We start from the raw sequence: 20,765 nt of genomic DNA on the forward strand, positions 1-20,765 counted from the left end.
CAATCAATCATTTTTTTCCCTACTTCATCTATTTCAGTATTTCATCTCTCATTAAAAGAGGAAGAAACTGTAATGCATTTACAATGAAAAGTACTGTATAACATACACACTACAAGTATTTGTAGAACATAGCTTTAGATAATATTTAGATTAAAGGGTTGTTTTTAGGATATTCCAAGTAAATATGAAAATAAAAATGCTAGAATATGAGGATACTTCAAATAGAATTAAGTTTTATTTGTCTATAATTGATTTTACAGTTCATAGAAATTTTATTATTCAAAATTATACTTTCAAGTATTAACTTCTGCAGTTATTCTTTGGTAAAACCAATTATAAAATTATACATCTATCTCAAAAAGTCACAGACATGAAACTGTACTCAAGTGCTAAGTCGTCACTAGACAGAGATGCTTATTTTCTGTCACATTTACTGCAGAAAATGCCTTAATGAACACAGTCTAGCTCAGGAGAGAGTTAAGAATTTGTGGGCAGCGCCGTGTCCATATTATCACACAACTAACAGGGCGGCTCGCTGCGCTCAGGGTCGGGTCACCGCACACGGCCAGACGGTGAGCGGAGATGTGACCGGATGTAACCAGTGCGGTAGTCGATTACATCACGCCGGCCCGCTGCCCCGGCGCCATGCCTGTGGCGCCGGCTCCACCTACACAAGCGCAATCTATGTCAACATCTCATTGATGCATTGATAAAGTACATTTCACATTTTATTCAGAGTGTAAAGTTACTAAGATATGTCAGTGTAAGTAGCTTTTATTTTTAGCTGTTTTTGCAGAGGCAGGCTTGGTGGGGGGCCAAGACTATCAGATTCTAAGGAACTGCAAAATTTTGGTGAAGGAAATATGGTGAAGAAAGCACATTCTAAAGTATGCAATGTAATAATTGTTAACAGATTATTAGAATACACAAAATTACCTAATAATCACAGAGTGTGTTGTACCCAGAGGATAGTGTACTTAGAAACACATAATGTATTTTGGTCAGTACTTTAGTCTAGTGATTGAATCACAAGAAGGAATTTGCATAGAGCCATAAGCAGGGTCCACCATTTCCTACAGTTTTTGTTGTCACTAGAAACAAGTGTGTGTTTCTAGAGCATTTGTAAATGTTTTGAATTCTACACATTCAAGTGCTATATAATGTATTAAAAGTATTTGAAATATATTGTTAATTTTTCCCTTACATAATTTTGTTATAAGTAAAATTCTATATATTTTTGAAACTAGTTACATAACATTTGGATGAAGCCATACTTTGTCGGTCATACACCGGCTCGTATCTTGAAACTATCTTTACTATGTAACGTGTTATCTGCAAATGAACTGAATTTTCTTAATGTCTCGATAATTTTCCCTGCTTTGAAAATGGAAATTTGCATTGGTTTCCAAGAGCTTCTACCCCAAAATGCATTTAATTAGTAACTGGTTTTTCATAACACTTCTCCTTAATTTGATTTCACTTTCTGATTATTGGTGTATAGAAGAGTAATAACATAACAGATAGACAACTAAATATAGTACTGACAAGATTTTCTCAACTGAAATACTATAAATTTCTATAGAAGATTTTTCCCATTGTATTTGACTATGTTGTACCTTGGAAAATGTATTGGAAAAACGTTAATTTTCTGGAATATCAGCAATTTAAGGAAGGGGTAGATTGCTGCTAATCATAAAGATGACACCACACGTTGAGATGTAGACAGGCACAGTGAAAAGACAGAGATACATTAGTCAAAGCCTTCTTCAGAAAAGGAAACAAACACACACACACACACACACACACACACACACACACATTTACACAAGCATGATCATGACCACCACTCCTGCAGGTCCAGTCTGAGATGCTGGAGATGGTGGTTTTGATTTGATTTGATTTATTATTGGTCCTGTAGATCATACAATTTGTACAGTAAAGCACATCATGATATAGGACTTGCATGCATGAGGTGTGCTTGCTTGTATAAATGAAAGTTTTTATTTATTTATTTATTATTTTTTTGCCAGAAAAAGGCTATGGTCAAAAGCTAATATGTACGTGTCTTTTTGTTGTACCAGTCTCAACTCAGTATGTCACCTGTACAGTGAGTAGCAGTCTATCTTTTCCTTATATTGTTGGTATGACAACCTGGGAGTTTACATTGTTTAATTTTCTGTGGTAATTTTTATGATTTCAGTAAAAAGGCTGCATCACATTTGAAGATGGAATAAGAAAATATAGCAAACTTCAATTACAGGTCTAGCTCCATCAATCCAACTGTGATAAACTCACAAGGATATAGAATACTTCAGTAATTAATCTATACATAGGTGGTATTAAAGCAGTCAATCATGCAAAAGTAACACTCCATGTTTCATTTCACACATGTGGTAATGATAGATTACTGTGAATGTTAGACACAGAAAATGAAAAGCAAACACATAACCAGTGAAAATAACTATGAATTTTACATGTGTATGGTACCTACATCATTGCTCATATGTACACTATGGTATATCACACTCAAAATTTCTGGTCCACAGATCTAACAAGTTTTTCTCACTATGGCTAAAAAAAAACTGTTCCAAACTGTAAAGTGACCTTTCCAGTAGAAATTGGTTCAGATGCTCCATAAAGAGGAATGGTTATCAAATTTGCTTTTAATATCTGGAGGTAGAGCATTAAAAACTTTTGCACCAGAGAACTGCACACCCTATTGCACCACAGTCAGGTTTTTACAATCATTGTGGTAATTGTGCTTATCATATCCTTAGTATTCACTATTTATTTTACAAAACTCAGTATTTTTCCTGATGAAACAGGTAAGAGAAGAGATGTACTGGGAAGTAACAGTAAGAATTTTTAGTTTCTGTAAAAGGATTTCTACAGGTACATCCAGAGTCAACGCTGCTCATTATTTGTACAACACATTTTTGGGCCAAGAGCATTTTCTCTGCTACTGCTTGGTTTCCCCAAAATATAGTACTGTATATTATAAGAGAGTGGAAATACCCATAGTATGCTACTTTCTTTGTGTCTATGTGTCTTCCCTTGGAGAAAACACATAGGGCAAAAATCAGTGAGCTGAGTCTCTTCTGAAGATTTATTTATTATACGATGAGACCAGGTTACTCTGGAGTCAATTACAACAGCTAAAAACTTCATTTTTTTAACTCTTGCTATTGACTCTGTACACACTTCGCAGTTAACACATCCTCAGTTTTAGCAGTTGCAGTGAACTGAATGCAGTTGGTGTTCTTAAAGTTCAATGAGAGTCCAATAGTGCTAACCCATTTCATTAAATCAATGAGAATATTGTTAACAGATCCTTGAAGATCTTCACATGTATGACCATCAATCATAATTTTGGTATCATCTGTGAAAATGGTAAAAAATCAGTGGAGCTTTGTACACTGAGGCAGGTCATTTATAAATATGAGGAACAGTAAAGGAATAAGAATGGATCCCTGGGGCACTCCACATTTAATGGTTCTCCAATTAGATGAAACCAGGCTTCCTATCTTTCTCCTTTCTATCTTTGAAGTATGATTCTAACCACTTATTTCTTACGCCACTTATTCCTAATAGGTCTGCTTTCTGTAATAGAATTGGTGGTTCACAGGCTTTTGACAAGTCACAAAATAATCCTAGTGTTACCAGTTTGTCATTAATTGAATCCAGAACTTTATTTGTAAAAGCATAGAGTGCATAGTCTTTTGCATATGACTCAGAACTTCATTAACAGAGCTCTTGCAGCCTGTTTGTTCTGAAACTGACAAGAAGTAGTTGTTGAAAATATTGGCTGCTTCAAAAGTTCTTATGGTTTTCCCTGCCTCCCTTCTAACAATATTCCAAGCAGTCTTCGTTTTGTTATTTGAGTAATCAATGTCTTTCTCATAATACAATGCTTATGATATATATATTACCTTCTTTAGTATCTTACAGTACATTTCATAATGGCCTGTTTTCATTATGTCTTCAGACATTCTAACTGCAATGTTAAGTTCTCTCTTTGTTTTACATCATTGTTTAATTCCTTTGTGGTCCAGGGTTTCTCTCATTCACCCTGTATACTGGGCTCCAGTCCATTTGTTGCAGTTTTTGTTTAAATGTTTCAAGTGCATCACTAGTCATTGGTCTAATAGATTTCCAGGTGAGGATTAATTTCTTGAAGGCTGTACTGTCATGCTGAGTGAGGAGTTGTCCATCATGGCCAGAGAGTCCATCCAAGACAGAGGTGACAGTGAAGCTGTGGTACCTATTGAAATCTACAAATATATTGTCTGTCAAAGTCTGACTCTCAGGTGAAATCGTATTGTGAAGGTCAAACTACTGGAAGAAGATTATATGAATTCATCAGATGTTGGAGCTCTACTTTTTTGTTGTGTTCACATAAAAAGTCTTCATTAAGATCCCCCAGAATGATAATTTCATTATTTTTACAAAATAAAACAGATAACAATATTTCTATATGAACCAAAAAGACCCTAAAGTTATTTCCAGGTGGGGAGCTATCTACTGTAACATAAGCTTCAAACAGTTGTTGTAAACAGTATTTCCTTACATCTATTGCTCTATATATGACATATTTTTTTCGACAAAAGTAGCTACACCACCTCTTTCCTTGTTGTCCCTAGAGTAGTAGCTTGCAATGTTGTAGTTAGAATCTAAAAGTAACAAGTTATTGACATTTGTGATATGATATTCTGTAAAACATAATATTTTACCATTGTTCGTACAATTTCTGTCATTTATATTAACTGATAGCTGATCTACTTTGCTGCTAAGTCCCCTAATGTTTTGATGGAAGATGGACAGATTAGACTTGTTTGTAGCGGTGTCACTTATCTTGGGTAGTTCTTGTTCTTTGTATCTGTAGTTAAAAATTCTTTCAGAGGAGATGGATGCACTACTTTTCATCTGCTTGCTGTTCCTTGTGCAGTCTGCTTGGCTGTTGTGTTTTTTTCTGTTGCAGCTGGTACTTCGTTTTCTTCTTCTGCAGCTGATGTCATGCCTAAAAAATTCTTGGTGTATTTGTTGAGTGTTGTTTTTGCTTCCTGGTGATGGTCAAGTAGTGAAGTTGTTTTTGGAGGCTTGTAAAATTTCTACTCCATTCTTATTGGTTTGAACCATTTTGTAATTTGTGTCTGTTTTACTAACTGATTGTTATTTTCTGGCCTACTGTGTTTAAACCACTTCATAATTTGCAATTTCATTGTCCTGTGAAATACAAGTAAACATTTTATCTACAAGTACCTCCTTTCCTGATGCATTTCATTTAAATTAAGGCAGTGAGCTGTCTAGAGCCTTCATTCCAAAATGTTTGTTTATAACATCAACTTTCTGGAAATGAATACATATTTCTGTGGAACTCTTGCTTGTGAGACTGATTTCAAGGTTCACACATGAACAGTTCAGAAAATAATGATGTTGTGGAACATTCACAATGATCAAATTTGTGTGAGTTAAATTATTTACACATTTTTTCAGTTCTCCAGTGAAATATATTATGCTACACACCACCCATTCATCAGCTGCAGGCTGCTCATACTCGGGCTCAACTTTGTTTATTGCTTTCTTCCATGAATTTACAGTATTGTAGTTTATCATAATTTCTCACCTTCATGTTGATCTTAATGACATCTTTCTCGCCCCCCCCACTGTCCCCTCTCTTTTTTTAAGGGGAAAAAGTACACAGAAACATTTCTTACTGGATACAAAGCAGTTTCCTGCAACAATATGCAAAATTCTTTTCCTCATGTATGCCTCACGTCTTTTGCACAGCTAAACAAAATAATGAGAAACAAAAATCTTTTGGATATTCACACAAATTGTTAACACCAGTTTGCCAATAAAGGCCACAAACAGCTTTGCTGAAAGATTATTTATTATTCCGGAAAGAGCTACCAATTTACTTGTACATCAAATTTAGAAACCTGCTAGTAGTCTGTAGTTATTTAATGTTTATACATTTAAGACAAAAAATGCTGCATCTGGATCGACATTGCTGTCGCAGTGTATCATGCAGCATCAACATGAGCTCGTGAAAGCTGGAACAAATTTTTTTTGCTCATTGGAATTCTATGAACTTTATTGCCTTTATAGTACTATAGTAGCTTCAATATTTAATGAATTTTTACACAAACCTTCTTTTCATTGCGTTTATTTGTGACATCTATGTATCATCTTTTCTGTGTAGCTACTTACTTGTTTGATGTAGCTTTTTTAAGCAGTTTGCTTATTGCACATTAGTGCTAAACTATGGCTACAAAACCAAGGAAACTATATTATGTTTTGCAGGAGATACACTTTCAAATATCACTTTATCTGCAGATGCAGTACTTACAAGAAATGCCTAAGCTCACAAATTGGAAAAACAGGTGAGCGGACTGATTGTAGCTTACTAAGTTCCAACAAACTTAATTACACATGACATGCTTAACAACAAACTTTAGGAAGGCATGATAAGGCACTACAGAACATTTCAGCCATCCTAAACTTATCTGAGTCAATAACTGTCAACATCTATATGTCTAGGTTTCTCCCCCCCCCCCCCCCCCCCCCTCCTCCTCCTCCTCCTCCTCCTCCTCCTCCTCCTTCTTCTTCTTCTTCTTCTTCTTCTTCTTCCTTTTAACTTCTGTACTAGAGGCAGCATTGACATATTACTTAGTCCTTGATGAATTTGCATAGATTAATCAATGCAAAGCATCTACAAGAAATACAAGATTTTCGGTTCTCAACTTTATACAATATTATTACTGCAGGCTTCAGTATAATAATATTATCATAGATAAACTGAGGTTTTATGGAATTCATGATATAGCCAGCCACTGGATAAAGTCATATCTGACCAAAATAACGCAGGAAGTGGTGCTTAATAACAGAACCAACGTAAGCATGTAAGATTCTTCAGACTGGGGAGAAATTGCTTTTGGAGTCCACAGGGCTGAATCTTAGGTTGAGTACTGTTTCTAGTATATGTAAATGACTTCCTGTCTAATGCAAAACTGCAGAAGTCGTTATTTTTGCACATGTCACTACCATTGTAACAATACATATGCACAAACAGCAACAGAATAAAGGGCAAATAATGTTCTTAAAGGGATTGTTGAATGGTTTTCTGTAAATGGTCTCACTGTCAGTTTCAAAAAGATGTAACATGTTAATTTCTGCAAATGTAGAGATACTACACCAATGGTAAGTGTAACACGTGGCGAGGAAGTAAATACTAGAGTGGAAATTTCAAAATTTGTTGCCCATTTGCACTTCAAATCATTGAAAATCTTGGGGAGAACCAAGACAATAATTTGGCACATTTAGGATATTTTATTCAATAATGTCATATGGAATAATGACTGGGGTATTTCATCTTTAAGATACTTGTAGTGCTCAACCCAATAATCTTTTAGACATTTGTTAGGGATTTTGATACTGTTTCATGATATATTTATTCCCTCAAATAGTTTGTAGTAAATAATCCATTTCAGTTCAAAAGGAACAATGTGGTACATAATTAAAATACTAGAAGAAAAAATGATATTAATTACTCCACATCTGACACAAAAAGGGGGTGCACAATGCTGTCGCCAAAATTTTTGATCACCTACCCAGTGATATAAAATGTCTGACAGACAGCAAAGATAAATTTGAAAATGAACTGATAAGTTTCTCCTTGGTGAGTACTTCTGTTTCATAGAAGAATTTCTATTTAGGTAATATGTAAAAAGGTGGTGGTGGTGGGTATATTTTATTAACTCAATGTTCAGAAAAAAAACCATTAAATGGTCAGAATGTAGCCATATTTACATTATGATTAATCATACAAATGATCTAGGGATCATGAAACTAATTAACTAACGTCTTTGCCCTTAACTACATTGTCCCAGAAGATTGTGAGTGGAAGTACACAAAGTGTGCCTGCACTAATGTCCACAGGTCAACATAATAAGAAAGATACCTAAGTGTAAAGCACAAGGAATGAGCTTTTTGGTTAACTTATCCATGCAATCTTAGCATCTCAGTTTACAATCCATCTGCATGCAAAGAAGCTTTGCACATGCAACCTCATACAGTGTATGTCTGTTGATATCTGTTTCTTAGGCTTGTAAAAATTCATTTTACTTCATCTGAAACAGGAATAAGTCTTTATAAATATGAAATTGTTTACTGTTTGCTATATCCACTATGAATTTGTTTGAGTGCTTGATAAGTAAACTAGTATCATTAGTAAACATCATAGTTCTTGAAGAGTCCTCCAGAGTCTTAGGTAAATCATTTACGTTGGCCAAGAACAGAAGTAGGCCAAGCACCATATTTTGTGGTACACCAGAGTTCATGTTTCCTCATTCTGAATTTAGTCTTTTTTCTGTTGTATAATTCATTAATGCGACCCTCTGTTTTCTATCATTAAGATACCAGTGAACCCAGCAGTGCTTTAAAGGTGCTATATGTGTATGGAAATTAGATATAGTCCTTATCACCTTCTACCCCTTCTCTCTCTCCATCCCCTCCTCACCTCTCGCTTTTTTCTCTCACCCCATCCTCCCCCTCTCTCTGTCCATAAGCTCCTCCCTCCTATCTCTTTGCATTTTCTCCTCTCTTTCTATCTCCTCTTACCCCTCTATATGACAGTTTCCACCCTTGCCCCTCTGTCCATCCCCTTATCCCCTTTTCCACACTCCCCCTGACTTTGAGCCTTGTTTATTGTTATTGAAAACAACAACTTGACCGGGAATTCACTTAAAATAAACTGGAAACCAGTTGGTATCAAAACTGGTATGCAGGATAAGAGAAAGACCTCTCCAGCTGCTGGAACTGTGAGAATAGTAGCTTAAATGAGAGTTCTTAACATATTTTAATCTGCAAATGGGTAGGATTACAAACATTTCAGGTGATTCAGATACCATAGTAGTATTATAATCATAAGCCAATAAGTTATAATTATAAGCCAATAAGCCATAGAAACTACTCCTCTATTTTCTGTCGAAACTGTCTACAAGCAAGAAAACAAAACTTCACATTGTTGTGTACAATTTTTTTGTCTGAAATTATATATAAGGAGAAAGAATATATTTGGGAGAATTATTTGCTATTGTAATTAAAACTGAATGCAAAAATGTTAATGAAAGTACACATTATCACAGGTAGCATTTTGGTTTTCACAGTTAGCTTTAACAGACAACTTGCAAACAGCTGTTTTTTTTTTTTTTTAAATAGAAAAAAGCCTTTGTTGGAGCACTGTGTAATTCAAAGTAAACTAGTCAACCATTTTTCAAAAATTTTGCTGTAAGTTTGATGACTATATTGTATTTATCTATATTTTATCTATCTTTGCCTTTACAAATGTCTGCTCGTGTCTGTGTATGTGCGGATAGATATGTGTGTGTGTGCGAGTGTATACCTGTCCTTTTTTCCCCCTAAGGTAAGTCTTTCCGCTCCCGGGATTGGAATGACTCCTTACCCTCTCCCTTAAAACCCACATCCTTTCGTCTTTCCCTCTCCTTCCCTCTTTCCTGATGAAGCAACTGTTTGTTGTGAAAGCTTGAATTTTGTGTGTATGTTTGTAACATTTCCTCTTTATATAGTATACATAGCATACATATACTTACATACTATACACATTAAAAATGTGTAGCCTATGTCTGTCAAAATGTTTATTAGAGTATTCTTTAAAAATATTAAGTAAATTCGTCAACAACCTTTGGAGATATTTGCTAGTAACATTAAGCAATGGCTTGTCTTTATGTAGTAGTATAGGTATACAGAGGGGTCCAGAAAAATGTAGACACTTTTTGATAGTCAATATTAATGGAACAAAATGACATACCATTACTGGATGCCATGATGGTTTCTCATTATTAAGTGTAGCTGCCATCTGTCAACAAACTTTATTTTTCAAGGTCTCCTATAGGTAGAAGTCAAGAGATGTAAGGTCTGGAGACTGTGGTGGGTATTCAACAGCTCCTTTTCGACCTATCCATTGTCCAGGTAGAGTTTCATCCAAGTAGGCTCTAACATCTCTGTGGTAGTGAGGTAGAACGCCATCTTGTTGTAGGTAAAATCTTCCATTTTCCAATACCTCTTGGATGGCAGGTAAAATTGATGTTTGCAGCATATGAAGATACAGCACTTTCAAAGAAGAATGGGCCAATCAAATTGCTCAATGACAGACCACCTGACACATTAACACCCAGTAGATTAACATGTTTTTCCACATGAATGTGAGGATTTTCAGGAGCCTGGTACATGCAGTTGTGGTAGTTTACAGTGTCGTTCAGTTTGAACTGCGTCTCGTCATACTAGATAACCATTCCTGCAAACCATTCATCCTTGTGAAGCATGCCTCGCAATACTCTATCTTTTGTTCATAGCATGCAGTGACCTTGGAATATAGGCTTTCCATTTTACAGCCTTCAGAATTCATCCTACACTTGGTTGGCTTACCCCACTTTCATCTGCACACTGCTTCCCAGATTTTTGAGGTGACCTAATAAAATGTTGAAACACAGCAGCACTGGGAGCTGGACTTGTTGATATTTTTGGTCAGCCAGACCTTTCTTTATGCACATCCTGGTCAGTACTGACAGCTTCAAATTTATCCCAAATACAATATATTGCTGTACGTGTTGGTGGCTGAGTTCCATAAACATTACACCATTGCCATTGTATCTCCACCATGGTTTCGTACTTCCAGTACCACTTCAGCATGACCTTGCATTACTCAAATGACAGTCTTACTTCATTCATTGCTGCACTGTCATCTGCTGGAAAATGCACCAAGATCTGTTGAGAAAACAATGGACTTTGCTACCATGCAAAATTGCAATGGTATGTCATCTTCTTCCAAAGATATTAACTATTAAAGAGTGTCTACATTTTTTTGCATCCCTCTGTAGATATTTATATAGTCTATGTCAATCCAAATCTTTATCAGAGTAATAAGTGAAAATTTTGAAGTAAATTGGTCAAGGACTTTCAAAGATTTCTGTCCACCCAAATTTTTATTAGAGTAATGTGTAAAAATCTGATGTAAATTAACCAGTAGCTTTTCAAAATTTTGGTAACAATGTTACACTATGACTTGTCTCTATAAAGTAGTATAGATGACTCCATCGACCTTGACACAACTGAAGAACTGAAGGACTTAGGTAGGAAAAAAACAAACAACACCTAGCAAAACTTGCTTATCTCCACTATATAAATGGGAGTTACTACAGTGCTATTTCAGTATTTCAGGAACAGTCTTTGAAGGTAACTAAAGAGGTCACTGCTGTTTGCACACTTAATGTTGACCTGTTTGTGATCGATGGAAGTCAGCTGATTTTGTGCTGCTCTGGAATGTTTACCTTTTTTGACAACCTTAGTGATGTAACAATATTATGCACTAAAGCCATTGTTATTCTAGTGCTGATTCATATGTCATGTTTTCCATACTGATTATTAATAATATTTATAAAAATCAGTGAAGGAGCTGTATCTGGTTCTCACCATCAACTTTCATGTCACTTTTATGACATATTAACCTGTTATAAGTTTGTGTCTTTTACAACTTATAAGTTGCCTGCTCTGGGAGAAGGAGCCAGTGTGCTATGAGCCAATCATGAGCTTCTGCTCCCATCATCCTCCACTCAGGGACCAAGTAAAAGTGTGCCATCAGTACCAAGTCAGTACAAGAGTTTGGGACTTTGGCTGAAATACCATTGTGGCGAGAAGAGTTACTGATCTTCAGTGACTTAATCAGTTGTGTAGTCTTTCCAACAGATAATTTGGCAAAATGATGTCTGGTGGAGACGTATGCACTGCCTGTCTAAGTAAGTCTAAAGGATATTCTGTTAATGGTCTGTTTGTTGCCCCTGTCTATTCAGCTACTGTTAGGAAAAATTCATTGACTTTAGTAGACAGTGATTTGAACTCAATATCATCTGTCACACACCTACTATCTTCAGGGAGTTGAATATTATTCACCTTACTGAGTTTATTTGTTTCATGCATAGTAGTGCTTTAAATTGCTTTTGCTTTGTTCTTGATATTTCAAGATTTTTGTACATAGTATATATTTTTGCCTTGTTAAAGACATGGTCAAGATTTTTGCAATAGTGCTTGTAGTGCCGTGTAATTCTTGATTTGAGCTGGATTTCTGCATTAAATAGAGCTCTCTCTAAATAGAGCTCTCTCTCCTTGGTACAAGATACTTTGATCTACGATATTTGCCACACTTTCTCTCAGACTCCACTATAATTGTTTCTGACCTGTTGTAAAGGAAAACTAGATCTCTCTCAGATTGGTTTATGTGGATAACGGTGAGCTTTCAGGCATTCAATCAAGCTGTTGATTCAATTTTTGTTCAAAATACTCCAAAGACCAACCCAGACATCTTCTTTTCAGTTGGTGTGAACTGTATTGTTTTATGTACTCACTACCTGGACTCCAACTAAATGCATGACATTGTTGGTCACAGCAAGATGACTGGGTTAGTTATTGAAATGTTGGACACAAAAATTGAGTCAAAAAGTCATTTGAACACCCAGAAGCACATCATTATGAAAATTAGATTTATAGTATTGTGAGAATATTTTCAGGAAAGAAATAAATTTGTTATTTTTGTGTATCATTGGTGAATTATTGCTCATTTTACTATCCTGTATATTCTGCTTGAATAAATAAGCATTTACAATTCTGATAATTTTTTTTTTTTTTGCCCATTGTTAATTTAAGACAGGTAGAAGCATTCAGAAAAGCAAATCTTTTATGTCATGTTGACAATGACGCCTTGTCACTGAACTGCCTGATATTTGGGATACTTCCTTTTAGCTAGTTTGTCATTCACAAAAGACTGCAGACAATCATAGTACACAGCCTACATGACTGTAAATTTGGTCACTTCTTAACCAAACATAGTATATGAACATTAGTCATTGTACAATTTGTGGGAGGCAGGTACTACTGGGAGCACAGACCTTCCTACCAGCGACCACTACAGAACATACCTCTTAGCCACTTGTCTCTCAGGCCAATGTGTTGTGACTAACAGCTCATTTTGATGAGGTCTACAACCTCTTCTACCAGATGTACTCCTGAAAATTCTTCTACTGGAGACATGGTTCCAGCCAAGCACCTCCCAGGACTTGTTTCTCTCTCCAGCTTTATAGTTCTAAGACTTGACCACATAATCCATAATGAGGGAATTGTAGGGGTGTTCTCTTTGCTGTGTCTCAGTCATTGATTTTACATTATTACAAGTGTGAGAAAGACAAATAAATAATAAAATTATACCATGCAAAATTTTATTTTGAGAAGCAAGGACAGAGGAAAGTAGCTAAAAAATATCAGCATCTGAACCTTGACATGAATGCAGTGTGGGAACACCACATTAACATCACATTCAGTTATTGCATCATTTCAATAAACATATTACTGGTAAGGGGCACCTTGACATCGACAAAAGCAAGAAGTTGGAGCTCCTGCTTTTGTGATAGTGAATAGGATACCTCTCTGTAGACATACAAAAATTGATGTTAAAAATTAACAACAAATAGACAATAACAATCATACACAAAATGACACTCTCTGTATGTAGAATTCTTTGGAATCTGTTTGGGCAACAAGTTTTTAAGGGATGCAACCTGTAGATTAACTAATGACAAAGCAAATGTCAGCATCTTTTTTTTTCGGTTAGAAGGATCTGCCATTGAAGAAAAAAATGCCAGCTTACTTTTCATATTTTGTACCTTGCTTCCTTATGGCATTATCTTCTGAGGCATGAAACCTAAAGCGAAGGAAGTTGTTGTGATCCCCTCTTTTTTTTAATGAAATACTAAATCTTCTAATAACAATTGCAGATAACTGTTAAAATCATTTTCAGTTGAACTGAGATATACACAATCACAATACAAGACACAAAAGTATTTCTTGTCCAAAATTCCAAGTATAATTCTATACCATGGTCCAAAAGTCTCTCACAAGTTCCTGTTTTGACACAGAGTAAGAAACTGAGAAATTATATAAATTTCAAAGAAAATTTAAGAAAAAAGAAACTAATAGCCACTTCTACAAGCCTGATTATCTAAATTCAAGGATTTAAGAATCCTGTTGCATGCAAGACAAATAGCAATCATTTTAGTCAGGACTTTATTCTTCTTATTATTATTATTGTTCTTTGACAAACAACAGTGGCATCATATACGTGTTTAGCTAGCAGTAGGAGATAAGCTTACTGAGGAAGCAGCAGTAATTTTCTAAGTAGAAGCTTTACTGCTAATTAACTCTGTGAAATTTAGCCTGAGTAAGCACAAATAATTTCCAGCAGTTTAACAGTAGTTAGCTATCAGTGTGGTTTCTAATAGCTGCCACACTCTAGAGCTCGACCATTCCAGATCCTTGAAAGTTTCCTTCATTTCAGATTCTAGAGAACACAGTGAATAAGTAAAGGAATGAATACCATTCAATAAATCCTTCACGCAGCTATCTCTGTGAGAAGTTATGGCAAGTTCTGCACACTAAAGTAAATTGTTAAAAGGGAGGAGGGGCCATATATTTCACCTTCTCTTTTACTGCTAGACACCCTGTGTACCCTGTTCAATTTCTTATCTGTTTTGGCAATGATGATTTAACTGAAGAGTAATAGGGAAGTAAGAGTCTATAGGAGATAAACGATGGAGTATGACTAATGGATTAGACTCAAGAGTATTTCTCTTGTTGTCTGTAATAGGTATCATAATCATTTGTTATTTCTTTAAAGATAATATCAAGGTAATAGGCTGTCATGAAAAAGTTCTGGGACACAACCGTGTTATATTGTAATTGAATGACATTTACAGTGGACAGCTTCATTATACCATAAGTGATTATGTCTACTGTGTTTTACTATTGTTCAGAAATGAGAGACTAGTGATACAAGAATCAGACTGTTCCACAAGAATTATCTATTGGTGCTTACAGGGCCTACAGACAGAAGTAGCTGAGTCAACAGTTAAAGAGGACCCATAGTGATACAAAAGCATAAATACCTCAGACTGGTGGAGAAAAAAAAGTTATTTTAAAGGAGGTCAATAACTTACAATTTTAATAGTCACCGTATAGTCAAATGAGAAAAAATTCGTAGCAATACATACTGATGATAGTATGATTCTCTTAATGGGAGACTGACAATACAAGAAAGAGAGGAAATTACTTATTATTGTTTTAGAAAAGTTCACTTAAAATACCATAGTTTTACTATTTGTCAAGTCGTATGCAACACATGCTCAGTTTTAAGGATTTTTATAGCACAAAACATATGAAATGAAGGCTTATGACATGAAAAAAATGATATCCGTATTAGGTTCATGAATGCATACAAATAAATATCTTGAAGTTTGAGCAGTGTATGCAGATGAGATAAAAACATTAACAAATTTTCAAGGCATTCCCCATGCTGTAAAGTGGTGAGTGTCCAAGAGGTAAAGGCAGTGCATTAACAACAGGAAACGAGCATATTCAGCCCTGAAACATTACACAGAAATGTTAATGTGAACGTACAGTAGATGTCCCAATTGTTAACTTCATTCAGTTCGATGATCCACAGCACCTGACACTGTGTTGGACTCAGGAACATAGTACAACCTGTTGAATGAAGATGCAATGTTTTAATTTGCTGGATCAGGTTGCCCTAGGTTAGAAGTAGAGATACATGAATATTTTGGTGTGAAACATGGTTGCTTTGTTTCTTCAAGGAAGAAACAAAATGAATAAAGAGATGAGGTTAATAAAAATTGTCTGAAGCAACTGTTTCATGTTTCACTATTGTAAGAAGATGAATTTAATTTTGTTACATTAAAGGATTGACAATTGGTTTTAACTGCAATCTTTGTCTCCTCCTCAAGCAACGAATGGGTCCATCTCAAACTGTGGTCTGAGTGAGCTGTATAACCATCCTTGTCTCCTCCATGCCGGCTGAAGTGGCCGTGCGGCTAAAGGCGCTGCAGTCTGGAACCGCAAGACCGCTACGGTCGCAGGTTCGAATCCTGCCTCGGGCATGGATGTTTGTGATGTCCTTAGGTTAGTTAGGTTTAACTAGTTCTAAGTTCTAGGGGACTAATGACCTCAGTAGTTGAGTCCCATAGTGCTCAGAGCCATTTGAACCATTTTTTTTGTCTCCTCCATGAGGAAGTATCTGTCCCAAAATCTTGGTCATAGTATTCTCTGTGTTGAAATATATCTATTGGTGGTACAGCAGACTCTTGACTATTCAGTTTGTGACTATTTGGTCTACTTAATTAATGCCATAATAATACTTCTCCATGATAAAATAAGGGTTAATTTATTGTACTTACTGTACTTTCCCAAAGATTTTGCAACTGGGCAGTGACTGCAATTCCATGTGGTCTATCAAAATATTTTATGCTTCTAGTGCCTCTGGAGTTAAAATTATAAGGTACATACTGTATTATTGTTAAAACTGAATAAATTACTGGAACCACTTTTCAACTAATGATACTTGGGAGCCCTCTTCCAGCACTCACAAATGACAATGAACACATGGGCAGAGCAGCTCTGTTGGCAACCTGTTGTTCTTTGTTTCTTCATTTGCATATCAGACATCCAAAGTGGGTGCATTGCTAAATTGTTGCCTTAAGCTGTCCTTTGTGTTTTAATTAAGGAATCCAAAATGGATGATAAATGAGAAAAACTTGTAGTGACTATGGATCAGAAACTACCTGCTGTAATGCAACTAGATTCTAGGGAAGCAGTCAAAACTATTGCTGTGGAGTTAGGGGTAGGAAAATGTGTTGTTGGAAATTGGAAGAAAAATTTTGTGGAAACTGAAAAGTGGTGTGCCACCCAAGCTAGAGGAAGTGGAACAAAAATAAGGAGGACAATGTTGAAAGCTGAGCATAAAACAGTTGAGGAAACTTCATTCTTGTGACATGAACATTTATGAGGAAAAAGTTTGCCTATTATTGGGCTGATTTTTCAGGAAAAAGCATTGCTATTTCAGTAGCAAATAGAAGGAGAAGTTTCAGAACTTATTGCCAGTGATGGATGGTTGGATTGGTGGAAAAATTGTTTGAAGTTAATTCATTAGGAGCGAATTTCTAGCAAGCAGTTGTACAGTTGTGATGAGAGTGGTTCAAATTACAGATTGCCCTCTTTAAGAGCACTTGCTTCAGAAACAGAAGCTGTTGCACCCTTATATAAGAAGAATAAGAAACAACATACTGTGCTGGCTTGCAGTAGCGCAACTGGCTACCATAAGTTTAGGCTTACATAAATAGGAAAATCATAGAAATGTAGAGCTTTCAAAAACCTAAAAAATCAGGAGTCACTGTTCCTACATTACACTCATCAAATGAAAGCATGGATGAATTCAGAAATATTTAAAACCTGATTCCAGACTGAATTCATACCAGCTGCAGAGAAAGATTTGAAAGACACCAATTTACTGAGGAAAACTCTGCTGTTCCTTGATGATGTGCCTTCACATCCTGCCAGTGATGAACTCACACACGGATATATCTAAGCGTGATTTTTATCACCAAATGTGACCACTCTTTGTCAGCCAATGGACCCAAGCATCCTTAAAACACTATAAGAAGAAGTATCACAACTGTTTTCTCAGTTTGTTGATACCTATGATTGATAAAAATGAGGACTGTGCAACCATTTTGAAGACAATTGACTTCTAGATGCCATAAAGTGGTTGGCCAAAATGTGGGAAGAGATTCCAAACATAACACTTGAAAGGTCTTGCAAAATTCTTTTAAATCACAAAAGTAGGCATTTTAACTTGAATCCATGTGAGAAACTGAAGTCAAAGATGGAAATGATGTCGTTTCATTGATCAAAAATGCACTGGGCTGTGAGTATGTTGATGCACAGGACATCACAGAATGGGTGGCAAATGATGAAATTGATGGACTCACTGGCAACAATGCTGTGGAATTGATGACACTGGGTGAAGTAAAACAAAAGGAATAGGCAAACTTCGATGATATGAGAAATCTCATCCCACATTCAGAAGGGTTCGGGATGACTGAGGCATTCATGAGTGAGAGGAAGCAACACCAGCTGAAATCATCTATTTGCATAAGTGGAGGGATACTGCAGCATGGAAGAGTGCTAAAGGAGGGAAACAGTCATCTGTTACAGACTTTTTCAAAACCTCAGACTTGTAAATTTCATCTTCTTTTTAGGCCTGGCTTATCACGTGTGTAATCAAACATTCATACTTTGCGCTGCAGACCATTTTATGTTTCCTATAATAATTTTGAAGGGTATGGTATGTGCATAACAAACACTTATAACTAAAATTTATTATATAAGAAGTCAGAACATTTTAATAAAATGGGTTTTGGTATAAAAAAAGGATGTTTTGTATGATATGGCTGTGGTTGGCATAGAAAATTTATAGAACTCCAGCCTATCAATTCCCCTTCATAAATTAAACAATACCCAGCAATTTTGTCTCCTTTTAAGTTTACTGTTCTCTCACGTGACTTTTCCTTTTTATATAACTGAATTGTAATTATTGTCTTTCAATATCAATCCAACAGTCTCCCATAGAACCACAGGGCTTTAATCAGTTCGTTTCTGTCTTCCCGGTAGTTCATATTTCATACCTAAACAGGGCTGTGCTCCAAACATAGCTTTTCACTAATCTTTCTCTGGTATCAGCGTTTACATTTTTGGACATGAGAAGCTGTTTATTTTTGCAGAAATCCCTTCTACCCTGTGTAGTCTGTGCCAACATATCCTTCTTTATCAGGTATACTTCTGAAAGAGCAAAAGACGTCCACATCTTCAAAAGTCCCTTGTAGTAGTTTATCATTTAAGCATCAAGCATGTTCACCCATTATGTGGACTATTATCTTAGTTTCCTTTTTGTTGATTCATACATTACAGCTATCAGCTACCACATGTTCCATTGCTTAATCCACCTGACCTAGTTCTGTTCACTTTCAGCAACCACTGCTACATCTTCAGCAAATCATATAATGTTGATTTTCTGTTTGTAATAAACAGCTTTCACATTGAGATAGCCCTTTATCTCCTTCACTGCCTCTATTGTACATGAATTAAATGTCAGTCAAGAAAATGGGCTAAAATTGTTAGACATCTTACAGTTTAATTTGCAGAATATATGGTCTTTGGGGCGTGAAATTAACAACCACAGAAGTAACAAAAATGAGTAACAAACTCTGAATTTAAAGACATTCAATAAAATCCCATGAGCTAAAAAGACTAAAATTTTAGGTTTAGTTCAGTGTATGAACATTTCATCTACTATCATACTTCACAGATAATAATTATTCTGTAACTTTTAGTTTTTATGTACCTCTTTATGTCATCCCAGTTAAGTTGACATAATACATTAACAATGAACTCCTAAATCTGTCCTAACTCTACAGTTTTTTCCCTTCACTTCTATTTTTCACTTCTATTGCCATTTTCTACTGCCCATCAGAGGTTTGTTAAGTAATTTATCACTATTTAATTTATTTCACATTTGATTTATTTCTGCTGGCAGCAGCCTTTAATTCCAGAGTTACTTGTTTCTGAATTATGAGGCGTGTTTTTTAAGTAAGTACCATTTTGAAATTTAAAAAAAGATGTGCTAAGATATTTCAATAATTTTATTTTTACAAGAAAGCCTGTACCTTAATCTACTTTTATACATAATTTCTGTCAATACTGAGGCACTTATCATAACGTTGTACCAGTTTTTGAATACTCTCCTCACAGAAGTCTGTCACCTGACTTGTTAACCACTGTATCACCACTGTTTTGACTTCAGCATCATCTTGAAGATGCTGACCGCCCAGGTGTTTCTTCAAGTGCAGGAACAGATGGTAGTCACTGGGCGCAAGATCGGGGCTGTACGGAGGACGATCTAGAGTTTCCCATCGAAAAGATGTGATGAGATCTTTGGTCTGATTCGCCACATGTGAACGGGCATTGTCTTGCAGCAAAACAATGCCCTTGCGCAACTTCCATGGACTGTTGCTTTGATTCTGGTGTGATGTAGGCCACCCATGTTTCATCGCCCGTAACAATTTGGCTTAAGAAATCATCACCATCGTTGTGGTACCACTTAAGGAAAGTCAATGCACTGTCTAAATGTTTGATTTTGTGCACATCCATCAACATTTTCGGTACCCAACGTGCGCACAGTTTTCGGTAATTCAAGTGCTCGGTCACAATGCCATACAAAACACTATGAGAAACATTAGGAAAGTCATCCCGCAAGGAGGAAATTGTGAAACATCTGTTTTCTCTCTCCTTATTGTCCACTTCCTGCACCAAGCTTTCATTAAAGACTGAAGGACGCCCACTGCGTTGTTCATCATGCACATTTGTGCAGCCACCTTTAAATGCTCTCACCCACTTTCCTACCATTCCATCACTCATAATGTTTTCTCCATAAACTGCACAGATCTCATGATGAATATCCATCGCTTTTAGGCCTTTAGCACTAAGAAATCTTATAACAGTCTGTACTCCACAGTCGGCGGGACTCACGATTATCGAAGGCATCTTAAACACTCAGTACACAACGTAAACAAGGAAGAATCAGACTGTAATGGCGTCAGTGCATAGATTAAGGTACAGGCTTTCATGTAAAAATAAAATTATTGAGATATCTTAGTACGTCGTTTTTTAATTTCAAAACGGTACTTACTTAAAAAACACGCCTCGTATTTTAATCAGTATAAGTCTTTCCATCGATCATTCACTGAAGCATTTTCATCCCTGAATAACCTCAAGTTTAGGAATAACTGACCTTT

At 35.9% G+C, this 20,765-nt stretch overlaps 1 protein-coding gene across 1 annotated transcript in view; it reads right to left on the reverse strand.

The window, feature by feature from the left end:
- Positions 1-248: 248 nt before the first annotated feature.
- The window catches only part of LOC124774956 (putative thiamine transporter SLC35F3), a 320,097-nt gene continuing 299,580 nt past the window's right edge, over positions 249-20,765 (reverse strand). Inside the window, exon 13 of the mRNA XM_047249675.1 lies at positions 249-667. Within this exon, the coding sequence (XP_047105631.1) occupies positions 615-667 (53 nt within the window). The 3' untranslated portion in view covers positions 249-614. The remainder of the gene's footprint in view (positions 668-20,765) is intronic.

This window comes from Schistocerca piceifrons, chromosome 1 (assembly GCF_021461385.2).
Source record: "Schistocerca piceifrons isolate TAMUIC-IGC-003096 chromosome 1, iqSchPice1.1, whole genome shotgun sequence".
Taxonomy (NCBI): domain Eukaryota; kingdom Metazoa; phylum Arthropoda; class Insecta; order Orthoptera; family Acrididae; genus Schistocerca; species Schistocerca piceifrons.